The 21,822-nt window shown below is 36.7% G+C and overlaps 3 protein-coding genes across 3 annotated transcripts; all 3 read right to left on the reverse strand.

The window, feature by feature from the left end:
- Positions 1-16,367: 16,367 nt before the first annotated feature.
- On the reverse strand, positions 16,368-17,135 carry LOC145670124 (uncharacterized). The gene has a single exon (XM_081738494.1). The coding sequence runs from the start codon at positions 17,133-17,135 to the stop codon at positions 16,368-16,370; it is 768 nt and encodes a 255-aa protein (XP_081594620.1).
- A 268-nt stretch (positions 17,136-17,403) lies between these two features.
- LOC145670125 (uncharacterized) lies at positions 17,404-18,339 on the reverse strand. Its single transcript, XM_081738495.1, has one exon. The coding sequence runs from the start codon at positions 18,337-18,339 to the stop codon at positions 17,404-17,406; it is 936 nt and encodes a 311-aa protein (XP_081594621.1).
- A 756-nt stretch (positions 18,340-19,095) lies between these two features.
- LOC145670126 (uncharacterized) lies at positions 19,096-19,800 on the reverse strand. Its single transcript, XM_081738496.1, has one exon. The coding sequence runs from the start codon at positions 19,798-19,800 to the stop codon at positions 19,096-19,098; it is 705 nt and encodes a 234-aa protein (XP_081594622.1).
- Between the last annotated feature and the right edge of the window lie 2,022 nt (positions 19,801-21,822).

The following is a 21,822-nucleotide window of genomic DNA, read 5'->3' on the forward strand; positions in this document are numbered from 1 at the left end:
AAGCCACATTTGGTAAGGCACACGTTAACTCATTCATCTGTTAAACCTTACAAATGCAAACTGTGCGGAAGAGGATTTATTCAAAGGTTACATTTGGAATCACATATCATAAAACATTCAGGTGTTAAACCTTACAAATGCGAAGGGTGCGATAAAGGATTTACTAGGAAGTCACATTTGGTAACACACATGTTAACGCATTCTTTTTTCAAACCCCACAAATGCGATGAGTGCGGAAAAGAATTTAAAACAAAGTCAGATTTGACAAGCCACATGTTAACTCATTCATGTGTAAAACCCCACAATTGCAAACAGTGCGGAAAAGGATTTATTCGAAAGTTACACTTGGTATCACATATGATTCGGCATTCAGGTGTAAATCCGTACAAATGCGAAGAGTGCGGAAAAGGATTTACTAGAAAGTCTAATCTGGTATCACACATGTTAACACACACACGCGAAGAAAGCCAGGCATGTTCTAAGGAATTTACTGAAAGGTCACAATTGGAATCACATGTGTTAACGAGTTCACGTACAAAATTTTATAAATGCCAAGAGTGCGGAAGAGGATTTCCTCAAAAGTCAGATTTGGTAACGCACATATTAACGCATTTAGGTTTAAGGCCTCATATATGTGAAAAGTGCGGAAAAACATTTTCTCGAATGTCTGATTTGAATTCACACATGCTAACACACTCAGATTTAAAACGTCACAATTGCCAAGACTGCGGAAAAGCATTTACGCGTAGCTCAACTTTGAAATTGCACATGTTAACGCATTTTGGTGTAAAAATTTACAAATCCGAAAAGTGCGGAAAAAGATTTACTCAAAAGTCAGGTTTGGTATTTCACATATTAATTCATTCAGGTGAGAGGCCTCACAAATGCGAAGAGTGCGGAAAAGGATTTACTCGAAAGTCTAAACTGAAATTACACATGTTAAAACACCCTGCTTTAGAAGTTCACAAACTAGAAGGGTGCAGGAAAGGATTTACTTAAATGTCACATTTGGTATCACGTATATTAAGTCACTCAAGTAACCTTGCAAATGCCAAGAATGCGATAAACGATTTACGTAAACGTCGAATTTGAAGACACTAGTGTAAAGCCTCACAAATGTGAGTGCGGAAGAGAATTTACTCGAAAACCGTAGCAAAGAATACACATGTTAATACATATAGCGCAAGAACCACATACCCTGAAGAATATTTGAAGGCTATCAATCGAAAGACATATTTCGACACACACACGTCAGTCAGCACATCAAGGTCCAAAACCTAACTACTGGCCAGAGTGTGTTAAAGAGTAGACTACAAGAAACATATTTATACATACAGGTGAAAATATCAAAAATTTGGAGAGTGTGGGAAATGATATGTTTAAGATCAAGATTGTCAGCACACATGTTAACACTTACGACGTAAAAACTCATATGTATAAGTAAGAGGACAGCTGACCAAGGATTGACAGCAAACTGAAGCTTAGCAACACACTTTTTTAGGCACAGAGGCGAGATACCTCACAAATGCGAAGAACTCGTAATGGAGTTGCTCTAGAATCATATTTTGTACCACACCTACTAACATATAAGTTTAAAGAGGCTTACATATACCAAAAGCGCGGAAAGGATTGCACTGAAAAACAGTATTTCGCAATACAGGATATTATATATAGGTAAAAAGCTCAGGTGCGAAAAATTCCGGTATGAATTTGCTCGAAAATCAAATTTGTCAAGACACATGTCCATATACACAAGTGGAAAGCCCTCCATACGTCAGAAGTGCGGAAAAGATATTTAGAAAGCTCAATCTTGCAACGTACATACGGGGCGCAAAAAATATACATGTAGAAAAGGACCAATTGAGAAATGATATTGGATAAAGCTTGGAAATTCATACAAGTGGAATGCGTCACACGCTGTGACGCTAACGAGACAGATTGATTTTAAAACGATATTTGACGAAACGGTGTTTAACAAATACAAATGAGAAACTCTGCAAGTGACGAAAGCGTTCAAATGTATTGAGTATATGTTCACATTTCTCACCACAGGTATTATTAGATACGAGTACATCTAAACTGCCGATTTTGTAGAATCGGTTTTCTTCAACGTTGTCATAGCATATGCTAATCCATGCATATTAAAAACTTCAGATTGTTAAATGTGTGTAAAAATATATATGCACGAGCCACAATTATTAAACTAGGCAAAGCATACTGATGAAAAATTACAGCTGCAGAAATCGTGGGCGTTATTTAGTATTTTTTTCTGTATTTTGTGCATTTTCTGGGTAATAATACTTATAGGTAACTCTGGGTATACTTTTCAGCATATAAGGTACGGGCTAACATTAGTTAACGACAAAAATGAAATTCTATACAAAAGTGAGTACGTTGTAATACAAGAGAGACGGCAATGCAATACAGAAGATATGTTAGTGTGTTGTGGAATGAAGGTGTCACATATTTCTGTTAGTAATGAGAGCTGATAAATTCAAATCAAAGTCAGATATATTAGGATATTCATTAGGACGTGGATAATGTAATACATATATATTATATGTATAAAGATTAGTTCTTCATATGCTTTTTATAACAATTTTCAAAACAATGACTGACACACCCCTAAGTTTAATTTGTGTATTAAAGGTATGACAGTTGTAGAGAGACAACATCTAGTACTAGTAGATCCGGTTGAGTTTTAAGCCATGTGTATTTTCGTGAAGAACATGTTAGTATGTTTCGTCGGTGTCCCGTCTATTTTTAAGTAAAAAGAAAGGAATTGGTACGCTTCTATGTGTATGCAGTCGTTGCCGACACGTTAGTAACATGGCTGTATCTATATAATAATATATCAACATTCTGCTACATTCAATTGATCACAGATTGAACTTGTCACGACAAAACGTAAGTGGAACATACCTAACAGACGTGAATAAATCGCTGGTTTTTCATAGTCAAATTTGTGCATGAAACGGATAATTACGGATATATTAGAAAAGACATGAATTCGTTGAGTAGAAAATATATATATATTAGATAATACATTTAAATTTAATGAAAGTTATACGGATAACACAGGAAGTGGAACTTAACAATAGCTTGTTTCTGATTGATTAACGTAAGTACCAAGAACAATTCAATGGCGATCAAATGAAAAAAAGGACCGTTCGTTGTGATTTTACTGTTACCACTTCATAGGAACACACCGTGGGTGGATACTTAAAAATCTGCATAATTTCTATTGTCTTCGGTCTTATAGTGCCTTCGTCTTAAGGGTAATTCAAACTTTGCGTCCGCTTAGCTACTCCGCCTAATTCGGGACAGGTGACAAGGATACTCCCTTGTTTCTATTAGAGGCAAATAATTACCATAACCTTATTTTATGGAGATGAACCTAGATTTTTTTTTTCGTGGCTGTGTTGGAACAGTAAACTATTTGCAGTACTTAATGTGCAGCGAACGATGCTTTTAAATCTATCTTCTTTTAAAAGTAACCAGTTTTGCAAAATTGTCAGACTCTTATTTATGGTATGGTAAGTAAATTCGTAATGTAAGAAAGGAATTAGTAACCACACCACAGTTACGATATAGATTTAGAGAGTAACGAAAAGCAGACACATTCATAGATCGTTTACCGAGGAATTAAGATTATAAAATATTATATTTCTTTTGTATTAGTGTTCTGATTTTCATAAAACACCGTAACACAGGGGAGCAAAATTAATAGTACTCCACTTCCCTGTTTAAAAGTAGAAAAGCAAACATCGTTTCTGCTGGTAAACACAAACATGTTCTCGTGTTGTTTAGCTTGTAAAAACGGAATTATTCGTTAGTTTTAATTGTTCTTAGTTTAGACAAATAGGATTCATTTGTCCCAGACAAACTCTACCTAGTCGTAGTAAAGATCTTTAAAAATGTAATTATTTTTAAATCTGAACGAAATGAGCCTAAATCAAATATGTCAGCAGGTGGAGAGAGAGTTCTTATAATCTTTCTTCGGTGAACCTAATCGTTCAAATAATAAAAAAAACTGATGGTCAAGAAGTCATATTTTGTATTTGATAATTTCGCACGCCATTATTTGAAACAAAACAGTGGAAGTCTTTATTCCCAAGTCTCTGGCTTATTCTGCCAATGTGTTAAAAGCAACCTCACCAAGTAAGATCCACATCAGTCATTTATTGTATCACTCTAAATGTAGTAAGCTGGATTGGACTTTAGCGCCTATTTCACCACTGATAATTAATGGCAAAAGAACCTGTAGCTGAACCTGAATCCGAGTCTCCTAATCACTTCTTAGGAATTCGTACAAAGCATAGTAAGATTGCCACTATGGTCCTCGCTGAGAAAAACAAAGGGATATAGTGAGTGTCAAAATCCATCTGTATTTCCGAAAAGGTCTTAAGAAAATATATTGTTTAGTAAATCTGAAAATTGACGCTGAGTGAAAACCGCGCAACCTATAAAAGTGAGTACTATACTGATGATCGTCATTCTGACACCAGCAAGATGACATTAATCATTAGAGTGAATGATTCAATAAAAATTAATGATTTTCACCTAAATATTGGTTTAATTGGTACAATAAGAAAACGACATGATTTTGCGAAGTGTAAAATTGATGAGTAGTTTCCAGGAAAAAATCGAACGTTTGTAACGCTAAATTGTAGCTATGTCGCTCGTTGAAACTATTGATAGTTCTGTAGGAGCAGATTATTCGTAGTTTAATATGTATACTGCTTATAACGGAAAATGTTGTGTAAAGTATCATATCGCGTCTTCTAATAATGGTACGGAATAGCCGAATAGGGAAAAATTTCACTTTAGTGATTCCGATAATGAAACTGGAAAACTTCAAAGAAAACTAGTATTTTTAATATTCAGAATAATTATGTGGATCAAATAATAGACCAAACAGCAATATCGACTTCCCAAAGTTTGCCTCTGAATTGCATTTGGCTTCAGGTCGTTTTTAGTTGTATTTAAAAGCTATATATTCTCGCCAAAAGCAGTAATAAAAGTGTCTATACGGAGAAGCAAAGCTTCATTTACTCTATGCTTTAGGGTAAATGCATTAAAAATTAAACGCGTGTTCGGCGCGCAATTGTTTTCCATAACCGTAAATAACGTGATATTGACTGAGCTGTGTTATGAGGAATTTTTGTCTGACCTGGTCCCAAAATCTTCCACTATTGGCTGATGAAATCATGCCATCGCAAAGCTGTTTGCTTTCTCAGCCATCGACCTTGAGATTTTTGTACCATCTTAAGTTGGAATAAAACCTTTTAAACCTATTATTAAATTAACCTACTAGAGTCAATCAATATAATGCCACTGCATAATTTAAATGATCCTTAAGCTAAAAGCTATAAAAAAAAGTCTAGAAACTAGTATTTTAGAAGGAATATTAAATGTTTCATATGAAGTCTTAAATTTGAGGAATATAAAGCTAATTAAACTTCAGATAGCAGCTTAGCAATATTTAAATCGTTATAGCACATTTTTAGTGCGCCAGAGATGACAGGATCGACGGAAAATATGCAAACTAAAAACAGTGTTGCAAATTTATGAACTCTAGTAGTTACTCTTGTTATAAGAACTATATTGTGCCATTAATGCAGAAAGAAAAATGTTTAATTTTCTTGTGTTCCTGTTATTCACTCCCCCTTCATTGTCGAGTTGTACTCGAGGAATATATCCTTTTCTTTCTCGGCTGAACTATGAGAAGGTGTATATAACTATAATGAATATAAATACAATTGGTTCTGATATGGTTTTTTTATTAGAGTTTAGCGTCTATTTCAACAGCAAGAGTATGTAGGATGCGGACTTGCAGCTTAACTTGGGATCCGAACCACATGAGCTCCTACCGGGGTCTTCCGCGCCAAAGGTGCGTACGCTATCCAATTAGACACAAGAGTGTTGTACAGTAAGTTATGAATAATACTGATTCCTAAATTTTTAAGACTCTTAATCTATAGGTAGCTTTTTATTTTTATTTCGTATGTTTTAACAAGATTGTTTTCTAGCCAGAGAAGCAACTGAGCGAACGTTATAGCAAGGGAAGTAAGCGAGTACTATGAGGCAGCTTAACTTAGGATTGAAAACATAAGCTCCCACAGGGAGTCAACCCATTACCTATTAAAACAATGTAAGAAGACAATCATTTAGTCATGGTGAAGTATATTGCTTCTTTGGAATAGTTATTTAAGTAAGTGCACGATATTACACAACAATTGAATAATTTTGCGAAAAATAGGATTTTGTTATGTCAAAATAAAGATGCTGTGCTTATAGTAATTTAAAATTTAAGTTGATTTGAACTTCGTGTTTTGTGTAGCTACGTATCTTCCACTCTGTGTTTTATTTTTTGTAAGATAAAATGAAACAATATCCTACATGATAAAGGATTATCCACAGTCTGCATTCACAACGAAATTACGATTTTTTATTAAAGTAATAAAAATACAAATATATATATATAAGAACATACGAATCCTTATTTCAAAATAGAACTCTAATAATTGTCCGATATTTTGTTCGTTCCTTCCAATTCCTTTTAGAAAACCTGTATGCAAACATGCTACTCGCAGGAATACGAGGAAAACCCGAGATATTAAAAAGGGAAATATTTAACGAACAAATGTAAGGTAGTAGCTCTCTCATGCCTAATCGGTTATCGTCGGGAGCGTATGTGGTTCGGATTCCTCATTAACCTGTAGGTCCAAGTCCCATATTGTCTCGCTGGTGAAAAAGGCGCTAAACATCAAATAAAAAAAATTAAAAGTATAGGATAGTGTTTAGCGATCTCCTTTCTTAATGTGATGATCCCAGGTTCAAATCCGAAGAATATCTATCCTGTCTGAGGTTTCTCCAGATGCTTTTCTCAAGTTCCTTCAAGCAAATAAATGATATTTTTCAGTGCAGTCACAGGACAACTTCATTCAACTTGGTCTTATATTGTTATACATGTAGGTTGTTTCTGTTTTCAGTATAAATTCGTGCCTCAGGCTGTATCAGGAAGTTGGTTGGCGTTCAGTATATGATCAATGTGCACTATTTTATAACATGAAGCATTCAGTGTATTAATGGTGAACTCAACAAAGAGTTGCTTTGGGAAAAACGCATTTTCGATTTTCTTCACAACTGAGAACTTTACAAAACTTTCTAAATTCAATTAGTTATTATTATTGTTGAAATTTCAGTTATGATTATTATACTTCGGGTAAATAAAAAAGCTGGCCAAATGTTGAGTTTGTCCTTACTATTTTATACGCCTCGTACTATATGTAGTAAACTTGTATGAAATTAAAATAGTTCCTGAAAGTAATCTAATGTCTTTTTTCGATTTTTAAAAATTATTTGTAAATACCATGTTTTCTTAAAATACACGCAATGCTCCAAATATGTTTTGAAATTCAGAGCAAATTTCTTTATAATATTCTAGTACTTTTCCCCATCACAACGTTAACGTAGATAAATGTTCTCAAATTTGCAACACTATTTTTCAGACTAAAAGAAAGTGTCAACCAATAGGGGTTGTAAACACACTACCCACCCCGAACACGACTATCAACAGAGCTGAGTTGCCACATTTAACATTGATACCCAACACGGCTGCCGACTAAAAAACAACCCATGTGGTTTACTTCAGTTTCTCTTCAAAGTCCGCGGCGCTCAGATGACGTTTGCTTCACAAGTTACGGTTCATTTCGTTCTTCTCAGAAAAAAGAGGAGGAGAAATAAAGGAAAAGGACTCCGTAACTATATATAAGTTATTTCAAAGAATATGAATTGAAAGTTTTTATATATATTACTATGGTTATGTGAATATGGGTCTGTAAAATACAAATGAACATGTAATTAAAATATTATTATTATTATTATTATTATTATTATTATTATTATAAAGAAAAATAAAAACGGAGGAAAGCTTACTTGATGTACAAAATAATATATTATAATATTCGTTCTCCCGATCTCAACATCATTGCCTCCTAACGGTGTAATAAGTATGTTGACAGTTTTTGAAAATCTCTGAGGGATGAAAGGGAAAACACATAACCATTAATTTGAATTCTATATTTATTAGTTATATGTACAATGTGCACATTTTTGTCGTATAAAATATTATTCATACTATTTGTAAGGCAAGAAGAAATACTGATTGTTCATATTATTTGTAATACAAACAAGAAATATGTAGACAATGCATATCTGTTGGTTATAATCTAAAACTTACAGAGATCTGTTAATAATATAAAATAAAAAAGAATTAAATTTTCCTATTGATTTCGTATGAAGGAAAACACATTTCACAGTTTCGCCCTTTTTCCGCGGTAGTTAAATTTCATCTCCAGCTCTTTAGAAACCAATCATTAGAGAAGGGTCGTTTTTCCTCCCAATGATAGATAGGAACGCTGAAACAGAAAAATAAAAATAATGAACAAATAAAAATAATTACAATACGTCATTTGCAACTACAATCAATACGAAATAAAACGATTGTTTACTGCACTCGCTTGCATAAAGTCACTTATTCTCAATAATCCACTTTTAACGACCTTCCATACAGCGAAATTAAACTACCATTAGTTTTAGTTACTCTGTAATATCTTAACTTTTGATTTTATTGCAGCTGTTAACTCTGATTGTTCAGGAGGATCAAAGAAGTTGCAGGATATAAGACTTTATATATACTCGTACATAAGAAATAATGCTGAAACGCTCATAGAAAGCTAGATTACGTATGAGATCACAATATACAATGCCACTCCAAGACCAACTTTAGGATGTGAGCTAAAAGTGACGATCAAGTATATTCATACGATATCATAACTCATGCAATAAAAATCTTTGAGTTTTACGTCCCACGCTTGTGTCGTCTAGACTAAAAGAGACGATGATGATGATGAAGAACGAATGAAATGGTGATCTGAAGAAAGTTAGAAGAAATGGGAGAACCCCGAGGAAACCCACGCACACGGTGTTTGTCCACCACAAAGTTCACTTGGCGGGGGCTGGGATCATAACTGATGCAGACAAGCATGGTATGAAAAAAATGAACTTTTTAATAATAAAATAAAATAGATACTCATTTATCAAACACAACTAGACAACGATAGAAATTATTATTTTTCACTACTGCTATGTAACGCACAAAACGAAGTAAAAATTCCACATTTACATATCGACAGAATTTCGCTATCGTATGCAGCATTCTGACAAGCTGCACATAAGTGGAACTAAGCAGTATAGGAATCCTTCTACTGTCATAAGGAATTTCATCCTGATTGGATACGATTTAGTAAGTTAAATTTATGATGCAAGACGAAACATGTAATGGCAGAAACAAAATGAATATTGCAAATAAAATGGTGTATAAATTTTGTATTCCGAAAGATCCCAAACTGAAAGCCTAACGATGGCTCCCTCAGTTGTTACTGGAGTATTTTAAAAAGGGAGACTTCTAGACCCAGAATTCTGTCACAACCAGCAAGGGGAAAATCATCACATTTTTGTTTCGAGCAGTGTTGGAAGTTGTTGTAGTTATTATTGTTATTATTATTATTAATAATATTAATAATAATAGTAAAATATACTTCTTTGGTGAAAATTATATTTTACCCCTCTGTTGAGAAAAATATTTTCGAAAGGAGTACTTTTACCCATTCAAAAAAAAAAAGCGCAAACAATAACATGTGATACATTCCATATTAAAGCTTTCCTTATATATAAATACTTAAGTCAAATAAAATAATTGCTGAAGTAATAAAACAAGGAAATCTTTAAAAATCTAAAATGATAAATAAATAAATACAATGTGTCTGATTGAGACAATGGTAGTTGCTGAAACAGTTCCATTTAAATAAAAGTGGGGCAGCGGTGGCTCGGTGATAGAGCGTTCACTTCTCGTGCATTGAGCCCCTGTTTCGATCCCAGCTCACGCCAAGCGGCTCTGTTGGGCAAACCGTGTGCGTGGGTTTTCTTGGAGTTCTCCAATTTTTCCCAGATTCTCCATTCCACCATTTAATTCATTTCTCATCATCACCGTCTCCCTTAGCCTCAGTGCCTGATCGTGGAACGTTAAATCGAATACTTCATTTGCATAAAAGTATTGCCTTGTTCAGCAATTATTTTATTTTAGTTAAGTACTAATAAAATATTACTATTTTCTTTCTTTTCTACTTGCTCGGCATTTTCCTATATGGGTATTATAAAATAACATGTCAAAAACTCACCTGTCACACCTTCAGTGTGTAAGTCATCCTCCAGAGTGATATTATTTCTAGAGCAGCTCGACGAACAGAAAGGGGTGAGAGTCACGGCTTCAAGTTCAGTTAAGAAAGATTCCGTGCTAGGTGGTCTGCTGATCAATTCATCTTTTTCACGAGCGTTGGCCACACACTCTGGAAAGTGGGAGTACATGCAAGTCTTATCTTTGCAAATAACATGTATTTACAGCTTAGGCCTATTACAACGACTTATACATTTAACATGAAATGTAGCAGTTTAATTTCATGTAAACAGTAAAGTGAGCTTTTTACTATATTTTGTATTTAAAAAAACAAACCTAAGAGCATATAGAAAGGAAAATGGGTTGGCAGGAAAATATCAGCCATAAATTTCACATGCTTTCTGTTCTGGAAATTTTCAGCGTAAAGGACGGTGTGAAGAAGAAATATTTTACAACAATATCATGCTACAAGAAAAACAATTACAACCCATTCATTCTGAATATACGTTTTCATAATTATCTTTAAAAGTTAAATTTAAATAAATTACAGGTCGTAATGAACAATTTCTTGTTTTGCACATGCATTACCGATACTGGTACAATTTCGTTCGAAATTAAATTTATATATCAACTCAGAGTCCGATATCGTCCTAACCTCAGTGCGGGAATGGTTACTTCTTAAATGGAAAGATACGAAAAATAAATATTGACAAACTTGTGGACAGATAGATTTTATGGATTATTGTCTGCCCGTTGTTAACGAAGCAGGGATCGGATTTGAGAACGGAGTGAGAACGCAAAATATCGCATCTTGAAAACAAAGAACACAAATGACCGCCTGCGTTTTCGAAGGTGGACATTTTCTGAGCAAAAACACCAAGGCAAGTAATTTGTTTGTATGTACTGCTTCATTTAAATTCTGCTACGTAAAAAAAAACTTACATTTATAATACAAGTTTGAAAAATCAAGAGCTCCAACTCTGGGATGGGTTTTATTTATTTTTTAAATATCCTACTCTGGGAGTGGCAGTCGTCACCTCTGGATCCGCCCCTGTTGTGTACACAGCTTGCTTCGGGCGGCAGCAGATATTTAGGCCCCGAAGCAATGAGGTATGTTTCTTTTTACTGATGGATCTGCAGTGCCTTAGTGGTAGAGAGTTCAATCCTAGTGCGTGTGGTCCCTGATTCGATCTTAGCTCGTGCCAAGTAGGCTTTGTGGTTGACAAACACCATGTGCCTGGGTTTTCACGACATTCTCCCGTTTTCGCCCACTTCTTACCACCATTTTTCACTTTTGATTATCACCATCTTCCTTAGCCTCGGTGCCTTATCCTGGGGTGAAACTAACTATATAATTTCATTTCTTTTTAATGATGAGGATGTGGTGTTCTACCTGAAAGCAGGTTTTTGGCCCAAAGGGAGTTCCATTGTTAATGCACGCATAAATATTAAAAGGATATTCCCTATGTCAAGAGCTCGCTTAAATACATCTGACTGGGACCACCTCCAACCACGGACCCTTAATAAGACATTTGGTTTCCTTTGAATCGTTTCACGATTAGCAGTAGAACTCATAATAATGTAGTTATGTAGAGGATACTTAATTGAGTTGGAATATATTTTCTTGAAATTCAGTGGCAACATTGATTGGTATCCATCATCACATACTGACACAGGAGCCTAGAATACGAGGGAGCTCTCTACTCAATTAATGAGCAAAATATTCGAACACTGTCAAAACCCCGTTACATTATTATGAGTCCCACACCCAATTCTGTGGCACAGCTACGGTAGCCGAGTGTCTTGTGAGGGTGCGTAGGTGCAACAGGACGATGGTCGAAGTTTGAGAGTACTCTCAACTTGGCTAATATCCTCCCACTGATTATGCACATATACAATGGGTGCACTACTTTAACAAACGAGTCTATCAAATATACATCGATTTTGTGCATTGTTTCACTAGATTTAAGGCACTAGTGTTACAAAAGGCTAAACAAAACATAACTGAGTGAGCAAAGGGGTTAGAACTTCCATAGGGCTCGTTGTTTTTAACTTTGAAGTCATACATGATTGGCATTGCAACCATTGCCGAGGGTCATTTGTCAAAGCACTCGAGCAGACGGTTTTACCTAACAGAAAATACGTAGGCAACATACGATGTGAAATATATTTTTGACAAGGAATGAAAGTGTGAATATAAGTAATTACTGCCAGAAACACAGCAAATTGAAACGAATTTTGTGCTTTGCTCGAGCAGACGGTTCTAACATATTTTCACATATTTCTTAGTTTTATATCAGGTTAGAACAATATATTTATTCATGAACTAAATCAGAAGCTCCATTCGTTCTTGGAGATTTACTTCAGGAGGCCTCAGTACAAATACAGCGTGGACGTAAAGCATAATAATGTCAGTGAATAAAACACGAATCAATTTATACCGGCTGGCCACTAAAAACAGGAATGCTGTATAAACGAGTCACGATAGGAGCACAGCAAGAGGGCCCGAGCAGCAGCGACGGGACCCGTTCCTAAGGAGCAGGCGCGTCAGCGACGGGCAGTACACATATAAACGAGCATAGTGGAAGAGCAAACTTATATACACAATACTTTTACTGATCACTTAAAATCCATTTCAATCTCCTGTATACTGAAAGTAATTCCTTTTTTTCACTCTCATTCCTTGACGAAAAATGTTTCTCATAATATTTTACCTACAAATTTCCTATTTGGTAGGACCGTCTGCTCGAGTGAAGCCGAATTTTGTGATAGTGAAGGCATTGTAAGCGTAAGTGTTTTCTTCAACTATCCTTGTTTACGTGTATATTCCCCGTCGTTTACGTGCGTGCTCCCTACGGACGCACCCTCTCGTTGCCGCTCGGGCCCTGTTGTTGAGCTCCTACCCTGACTCAAAAAGAATGCATTTGTGCTTTTTAGTGGGCATCTAGCAAAAGTTAGTTCGTGTTTTATGCACTGTGCTTAATATGTCATACGTCTACTCTGTATTTATACTAACTCCCGTGAAGTAATTCTGCAAGTAGTAATGGAGCTCCTCACTTAGTGCATGCTCTGCTAAAGGAAATACAAAGCTCTAACCTAACATGAAAATTTAAGAAATTTGTCAAAATTTGGTAGAACTGTCTGTTCCAGTAATGCCTCCAAAAGCATACACTTACTCTTATCTCGGCGTAGGAGGCCCGGGTTCGATTCCCGGCGAGAGCTGATGTAGTTCGGATACCACGTTAATCAGTAAGCTCACGTCTTATATAGCCTCGCTGCTGAACGGGACGGTAAACTCAAAATCAACTCATCTCAACTTACTGTCCTCTCGTTCTTTGCTCGTATCCAGCCTTCTTCCACCTTGGCAAATATTCCACAATGCGTGCAGCGTTATTATACGGATCAATTGCATAAGTAGCAGTAGTAAGAATGGGTTAGAAGCCCCGCGGAGGTTAGTTCATTCTGTTCGCGACATGAAATGAGCAAATTAAAGACTTGTCCAATTTTTTTCGCACATTTTACAATTTATGTATACGTATAGTAAAACTGCACCCCAGAATGACATTCTTTCCCATGCATACTCACTCCCATATACGGCTTATTGAGTTTAAACACACACATTATCACTTTACTACCTTCACTATTAATATTTTATATAGTATTCTACCTAAAAAAATATTTAATTTGGCGTCTGCTAAAGTTAACCTAATGGAGGTATCCTCGTTCTTTCTACGATATTTTAATACACTGTAATAGGTAACACTGTATGAGAGGAGCTAATCTTCAATCTGCTGAATTTTACACAATACACCTAGATAACAATAGGATATGAATTATACTTGTCTTAAAGCTGACTTTTATCTTCAGTTAAAACCACGCATGTTGTGGTTGTTCTCCCATTGTAAGTGCCCGTTCGAAACGACTGGACACATTTCCCTGGGGTGACCAGATGTCGTGGGGTATTATAATTGGATTACCATCAGGCAATAGTTCTTCAATAACAAAACACATTGTTTATATTCACACAAAACCATCATAACATCACGTAGTTCTGCAAATGGCTCACGATTCCCAGCACGCACTGCTCAAACTGCAGTTACAGTACGGAGAACGTCCGCGCTTTCAGCACCTAGAAAAACGTCTATTTTTGGTGATGATCGAAACGTGATTCTTTGCATCATTCTGGCACGTGATAAACACGTACAATTGAGGTCATATTTGACACGTCATTTTTTTACCATTTGGTACGTGATAAAGACGTTCCAAATTTTCAAAAGACGTAATTTAGAATTCGAACCCCCAAAAAAGTCGTGCTAATGACGTGACTGTGCTTCCTGGGATTCCCGAAAAATATCTTCCCGGGAATTTAACGATCACTACGCCTGACTGAAGTAAGGGGGGGAATGCAACCATATTATATTTCATCACCATATTATAGTTCATTTGCCAGTCTACCGCTAGTGATGGGCAGTGGGGTTATTGCCGGTGGGAAGGAATTTAAAAATGGGAATATTCCCGTTTTTTCCCCTGGCCTATAAATTCCCGGGAAGGAATTTATTTCCATTTCATTACTTTATCTTCCAAATTATAAGAACTATATGACTAATTACTTTATTTTTATATATTATGACTTACTTCTAGGTTTTAAAGAATTTGGAGGTTAAAAAATTTAAAATTCTTTGACAGTACTTTATATGACTAATAATATGTTTTTTTTTAAGTTTCGTTTCCACTTGCACTAAAAAAGAACAATTATTTAGTGTTGGGGGCCAAAACTAGCAAAAATTAGGATGATTTACGGAAGAAATGAGTTGATATTATTGTGCAAATAGTCAAGAAAGTATCGAACACATTTTTGGGGGGCAGTAGGCGATTTGTACAAATCGTAAAGGTAAATCTAAGTGATTCATGTGAGAAAAGAAAGTGAAATGTTGGTAACGAAGATAGAAAACATGCTCTAACCCACCTTCACTCGCTAACGCTCGCTCGGCAATGCTGTCTAAATTTAATGTTGGTAACGTAATTTAAGTATGAAACCGTAAAACAACAACATCGGAATTAAATACCGCAAAATAGTAGGTGCAAAATCTGCCCCGCCAAAGCTAAACAATCACCAAAAGAAGCAAAGTACTAATTTACAAATGGTGGAAAGAAACCATTTTGTAAAGTACTGTAGAATTATGTAGAAACAGAAATGAAGTACTATTAATATACACTGAACCACCGTTAGTAAAAGACGTCAGTCTGTCTCGTCTCTCTGACTCGAATTTCTGAAGAGGTACTCGAACTTCTTTTACATGTGAATTAAAGCATGGAATTTCGAGAAATGGGCGGGAAGAAAAGTTGTGTGTGGCAATGTTACATGCAAGATTATAAAGACAGGAAAGTATCTTGCAAATATTGTGAACATACATATTTATGTGCAAATGTTGACAAAATTGTGGGATATGTGTGTTCTTGCAATTACACAACTTAATTTGTTTATAACATTTAAAAATTTAATATGTTTATAATATCAGTAGTAGAAGGTTAGAAAACCCATTAATATGTAAATTTAACCTGTTTAGCGATTTAAAAATATGTTGACTTGCTATACCATTTTTGAAACATGTTTACTTTTAGAGAACATATTGCAAATAAATATCAATTTTGTGTACTCTCTAAATATAATAAAATATTAATTAAATAACATAACATCGTTCAGAACATACATTCTAAAGACTCCCCTGGGGACAACAGTAATACTATACAGCGATATAAAAGGGAATTAAAATTTGAATTCATAATACAGTTGTTATGACTGAAAACGTACTCAATACCTATAAACACTATACTACTGTGAGAGCACTCTATTCCACTTCAATAAGATTCACGTATGTTTTGTATGGTTTTATTTCCCAATTAACTTCGAACAACAGAACTTTACAACCAACTGTAAACTAAAACTACATCCCTTTCAGATATATTTTAGTCCTTGACAAAACTACAAACATCTTTCCTTTGTCCTCCTGTCTCGAGAAAAAAAAAAAAAAACAATAACATCCGAAATCGCCGTTCTTTCTTCTCTCTTTCCGTCTTCTCAGAGGATTCTACATCACTCCCACCTTTTGATGACCATCAAAACAAATTACTCTAAGTATCTTGACGGAACTTTCACTTTCCGACTACAGCTCGTAGATAAATCACCAACTCGGCTGCTCTTCATCACAGGAGATTGTGACTCCACTGATTCCGCCACAGCATGTTCTGACTCCATTCGTTCCACCAGAGCATGTTCTGCGTCGTTAACCAAATCCCCAGGCATTGATACCTCTAGAGGATACAGTCTCTGCACCGGACGAACAAGGATCCCGTTTTCTGTTTTCACTTTCACCACTCTAAAATGATCATCTTGACCCGGGAAGAAATCAACTACTCTCCCTAATGGCCAGTTAATCCTACGTTTTTCTTCAGTTTCAACCAAGACGACGTCACCCAACTTTATGTCCCTAGCATGCCCTTTCTCTCGTTGTCGCTGCACTAATAGTCCCAAATACTCAGTCCTGAATCTGTCTCTAAATCTCTTCTTCAGGTCTTGTAGTTTTCTGTACTTCTTTGTTAACTGAAAACTTCCAATGTCATCCAAATCTGGCACAAATGTTTCCCGATTATCTTGAAGAAACATGGCAGGTGTTAACGGCTGTAAATCATCATTGTCTTCAGATAAGTAGGTCAAAGGTCGGGAATTCAAAACTGCTTCACAGTCACATAGTAAGGTAATCAGTTCCTGATAGTTCAACGATGCCCTTCCCAGCGTTTTCTTTAACAAGGATTTCAATGTTCGTATAACACGCTCCCACCAGCCACCCCACCAGGCCGCACTAGGTGGTATAAATTTCCATTGAATTGTCTTCATTGAGGACTCAACAGCTATTTCCTCCCACTTGATAGTGTGGAATAGATTACTAGTCCCCACAAAATTGGTCCCGTTATCACTGTAGATGATTTTAGGTCTTCCTCTTCTCGCTACGAATCTTCGTAAGGCCAACAAAAATTCACAAGTTGACAGGGTTAGAACCAATTCAAGATGAACAGCCCTATATACTGCACATGTAAACAACACTATCCAAGCCTTCTTGCCATCCTGCAGAATTAATGGTCCAGTTAAGTCCACTCCAGTGATTTTAAAAACAGGCATCTCTTAGTCGATCTTCAGGTAAAGCAATTGGATTTACGGACATTTTCTTCGCATCATGTCTTCTACACCTAACACACTTGCGTATAGCAGAACGCACCGTCTTTCTTGAGCGTAGAATCCAAAATCTTTCCCTCAGTTTGTTCAATAGAATATGTGTTCCAGCGTGTAACATTTCCAAGTGTTCTTGCATTAACAACATATGCACCAACTTGTGGTCCGGTGGCAAAATAATAGGATATCTAAAATATTCATCATCATCTATCCTTGATATCTTTGTTTTCACCCGTAGCAAACCATCACTGTCCTGAAAAGTAACCAGAGTCTTCAATCTTGTATCATTTGAACTGAAAGATTCCTTTTGAACAATGCGTAATAACAGCATTTCTCCATTTGCTAATTCACCACTCGTTAACTCTCCTGAATATTTGTCCCCAGGATTCAAGCGACAGTTCTCTACGAACCTACAAATCCAGGTAACCATTCGCAAGACCTTCTCGTACGTTGAGAAATATCGTAGGTACCATTTCGTCTCGCATTTCACCAGCATTGAAACCGAAGTTTTCTTCATTTCACTGCTAACTTCAAATTCGTTCACCGTTGCATCCTTCACTGGCCAATCGGATTCTTCCATTTTCAACCTACCTGGACCCTCCCACCATCTGGAATTCAACAAAGTAGTAGCATCACAGCCTCTGCTTGGAAGATCTGCAGGGTTGAATTCACCAGGAATGTGTCTCCAACACGAGATGTCAGATATCGATCTTATTTCTTGAACTCGGTTTGCAACAAACACGCCCCAAGGTTCATCTCGTTTGATCCAACTCAGAGCAGTAGTTGAATCCGTCCAATAACAAACAGGAATGTCCAATTCCAAATTATCAATAACTGTTCGAGCAAGTCGTGCACCGATACAACATGCCATTAGCTCGAGTCGTGATATTGTAACCTTCTTCAGTGGTGCAACTCTAGATTTACTCGCTAGTAACTGAACTTCAACCTTTCCAGCACTTTCACTTCTTAAAAATATTACACACGCATAAGCGTATTAACAAGCGTCACAAAAAACATGCAAACTCCACGACTTTCTACACGGATCAATCGTGAAGCGTCTGGGAACTTTTATCACGTGTAACACTGTGATGTTTTTAGACCACTTCCGGAACTTCCGCGTAGTGTCTTCTGGAATTACCTCATCCCAACTACCTTTCGCGTTATAACTTTCTTGTATTAGTTGTTTACGGATTAGTGTCATAGGTGACAAGAATCCAATCGGATCAAAAATCTTGTGCGCCGCAGAAAGAATGGACCTTCTGGTAACGGTCTCTTCAGTTTCGTCGAAACAGTGCAGATCACAGCTCAAAACATCTTTGCACTTTTCCCAAGCTACGCCTAGTACCGGAATAACCCTTTCTTCCTGACTTTCTGCTTGTAAAACTGTATGCTCCCATCCTCGCAGGTCAAACTTTGCTTCAGCTAACAACTTAGTAGAATGTTCGATGAAGATACCCAGTTCTGCCTCACTACTAACGGAAGTTACACAATTATCTACGTAAAACGACTGCTTCAGTCTGTCCGCAATTTCCTTATACATCGGAGGGGCATTGGTTAAAAGGTGGTTCAACACAACTCCCAGGAGAAATGGACTACAATTCAAACCGAACACAACCCGATTGTGTCTCTATAATTTCTGTTTCTTGTTGGAGAAGTCCTCCCACCATAGAAATCTTAAAAAATTACGATCTCTTTCGTTTAGCAATATCTGCAAAAAAGCTTTCTTTATGTCGGAGACAACCCCAATCTTTTTCTCTCTAAATCTCAATAATAAAGCTGGTATATGTTCGACTAGATTTGGGCCTTTTTCCAAACAATCATTTAATGAAGACGCATCTTTCACTTTACAAGAAGCATCAAACACTGGTCTGATTTTAGTTGTCGTATTCTCCTTAAACACAGCACGATGTGATAAATAGTAACCTGGAGCCAAAACTTCATCTTTATGCACCTCTTCTATAATACCGTCCCTTTCCCATTCTTGAAAGACTGCATCGTACTCTTCATACTTCCTCTGTTGAACTAATTTCTCCGACACCGTCAGACATCTCTTTTCCGCAATGCTTAAATTATCAGGAAGCGATTGATGATATTCACTCCACGGCAAACTCACTTCGTACCTCCGTTCTTCATTGATCCTCACGGTTTTCTCGAAGTGCTCGATAACTTCCTGTTCACGTTCTTTACGTGTTACACTCTGCACTGGGTCTGTGATTCCTAAGGTATCTAACCTCCACAGATCAGCTATTGTTACGTTCTGTGTCAACAGTGAAGTAACGCACATTGCTGTCACCCCTTGGTAGCCTTCCTTGTAAGCAGGGATCTTCCCCATCACGACCCACCCTAGCTTCGTTTCCACAGCAACAAAACCTGAATCTAGTTTATGCACATTATTAGTTAACAATTGTCCGGCAATATCAGCTCCAATAAGTAGTTCAATTTCACTATCATCCCCACCAAAGTCTGTTAACCAGATCTTCTTCGCTTTTATTTCCTTTAACCACGGACCCCTTTTTAGACTTTGAATATTGTTGCAAATGATAGGTCTTTCCAACACTTCTAGTTTTGTGGTAAAAGTTCAACAGACGACACCCACACACATTTCATAACGTTTGTGCTTTTCTTTGTTTGAATGAACACCCCCAAACAGTATATGTACTAATGTTTCCTCCCCTTGTGGAACAAGATCAATTTCACGCGCTGTTCTTTCTAAAATATACGAACGCTGTGATCCCGTGTCAATCAACGCCCTTATCTCACGTACTGTTCCATTTACCAGTACGCTAACCTTAATCGTCTGTAATAGGTACTGTTCGCTAGATTTTGATTTGTTAAGGTACATGTGGCAGATTCTTTACCATCCCCAATTTTCTTATTACTTTGTACCGATAATTTATTGCACATAATCGCGAAATGTTTTCCCTTGCACTTGAAGCATTTAATGTTCAATTCACACTCGCGCGCGTAGTGTTTTGGCTTGAAACACGAAAAACAACGTTCGTTCTTTATCAACAACTTTTTCTTTTCTTCCAGTGTTAAGTCTCGCGCTTTCACACAATTTTGTTCCGCATGCATTTCTTCACAGAACGCGCACCTTTTTCTGACCGGTACTTCTTGTTGATGGCTGGAAAACAGGTTGTTTGCAGTTGGAAATTTGTTTTCTGTAGAACTCTTTTTACCTCTAACCGTACTACAACTGCCTGCTAGCTTAAATCCTGGTTGTGCCAATCTGATTCTTTCCTCACCTTCCACTTAATTTCTTAAAAACACCAACAACTGGTTCATTTTCTCACTGTAAAAATTGGATCCATTTTCATTTGCGTTGTCACTTTCGGTGTGTCTTAACCAAACACGTAACACATCCTTTGGTAAACACGACTCTACCAGAGGAAACAGCATTGCTGCGCACTTATCACTAGTCACTCCTATTGTTTCTAAGGACCGCAGGTGTGATTCCAGTTTATCATATAACGAAAATAATGGCGAACTTCCACTGTCCTTTTGCGCCGACACGTTCTGGATAACTAGTCCGAGTAACTCGCGCAAGTAATACTCCGTTAAAAGTTCTTCCCTTCCGAACCGTGCTTTTAAACTTCCAATCACTTTATCATAGTTTTCACCGTTAGGCGGGTAACTGGCTACAACATCCCAGACCCTTGTACCTGTTACGATTGCCTGACGAAGGTATTGAAACTTGTCCTCTTTCTCTAACTCTTCGTCGTCATGTATACGTTTAAACTGGCTCCAAAAACATAGCCATTCATTAATTTTACCACCGAAACTCTTTAGTTCTAACTTTGGCAACTTCAGCTTTCTGCGTCCAGCAGTAGAACCTGCCTGGCTACCACTATTACTGCTTTTGTCCGTTTAGCGCCTTAGAAATTTGTCGTATTTCACGCGCACTTCATCCATTTTAGTTCGGTACTCTTCTGTATTCTACTTCGTAGCGGATATCACAGTCCGCATCTGCATCACAAAGAATTTCACCTAAAATCTTTTCATCGAAAGTGGAAAGTTCGGTAAACAACCTTTCTAATTTCGTAACGTTTAGTTGTAGTGTTTCTTCATCTGGATCGTCCTTTTCAAACTCACCGATTAATAGTTCACAAGTTCTTATTACTGAAACTCTTACAGGTTTCCTTCCAATAATTAACTTGTTCATTGTATCCATTATTTGCAACTAAGTCGAACCAACTAAAACTGGACTCTTGTGCTCTCACAAACTACAAGTCACTGCCCCACGCCGTGGCGCCAGAAATGTTACGACTGAAAACGTACTCAATACCTATAAACACTATACTACTGTGAAAGCACTCTATTCCATTTCAATAAGATTCACGATGTTCTGTATGGT

This window comes from Thermobia domestica, chromosome 14, assembly GCF_964235325.1.
Source record: "Thermobia domestica chromosome 14, izTheDome1.hap1.1, whole genome shotgun sequence".
In the NCBI taxonomy this organism is placed as follows: Eukaryota; Metazoa; Arthropoda; class Insecta; order Zygentoma; family Lepismatidae; genus Thermobia; species Thermobia domestica.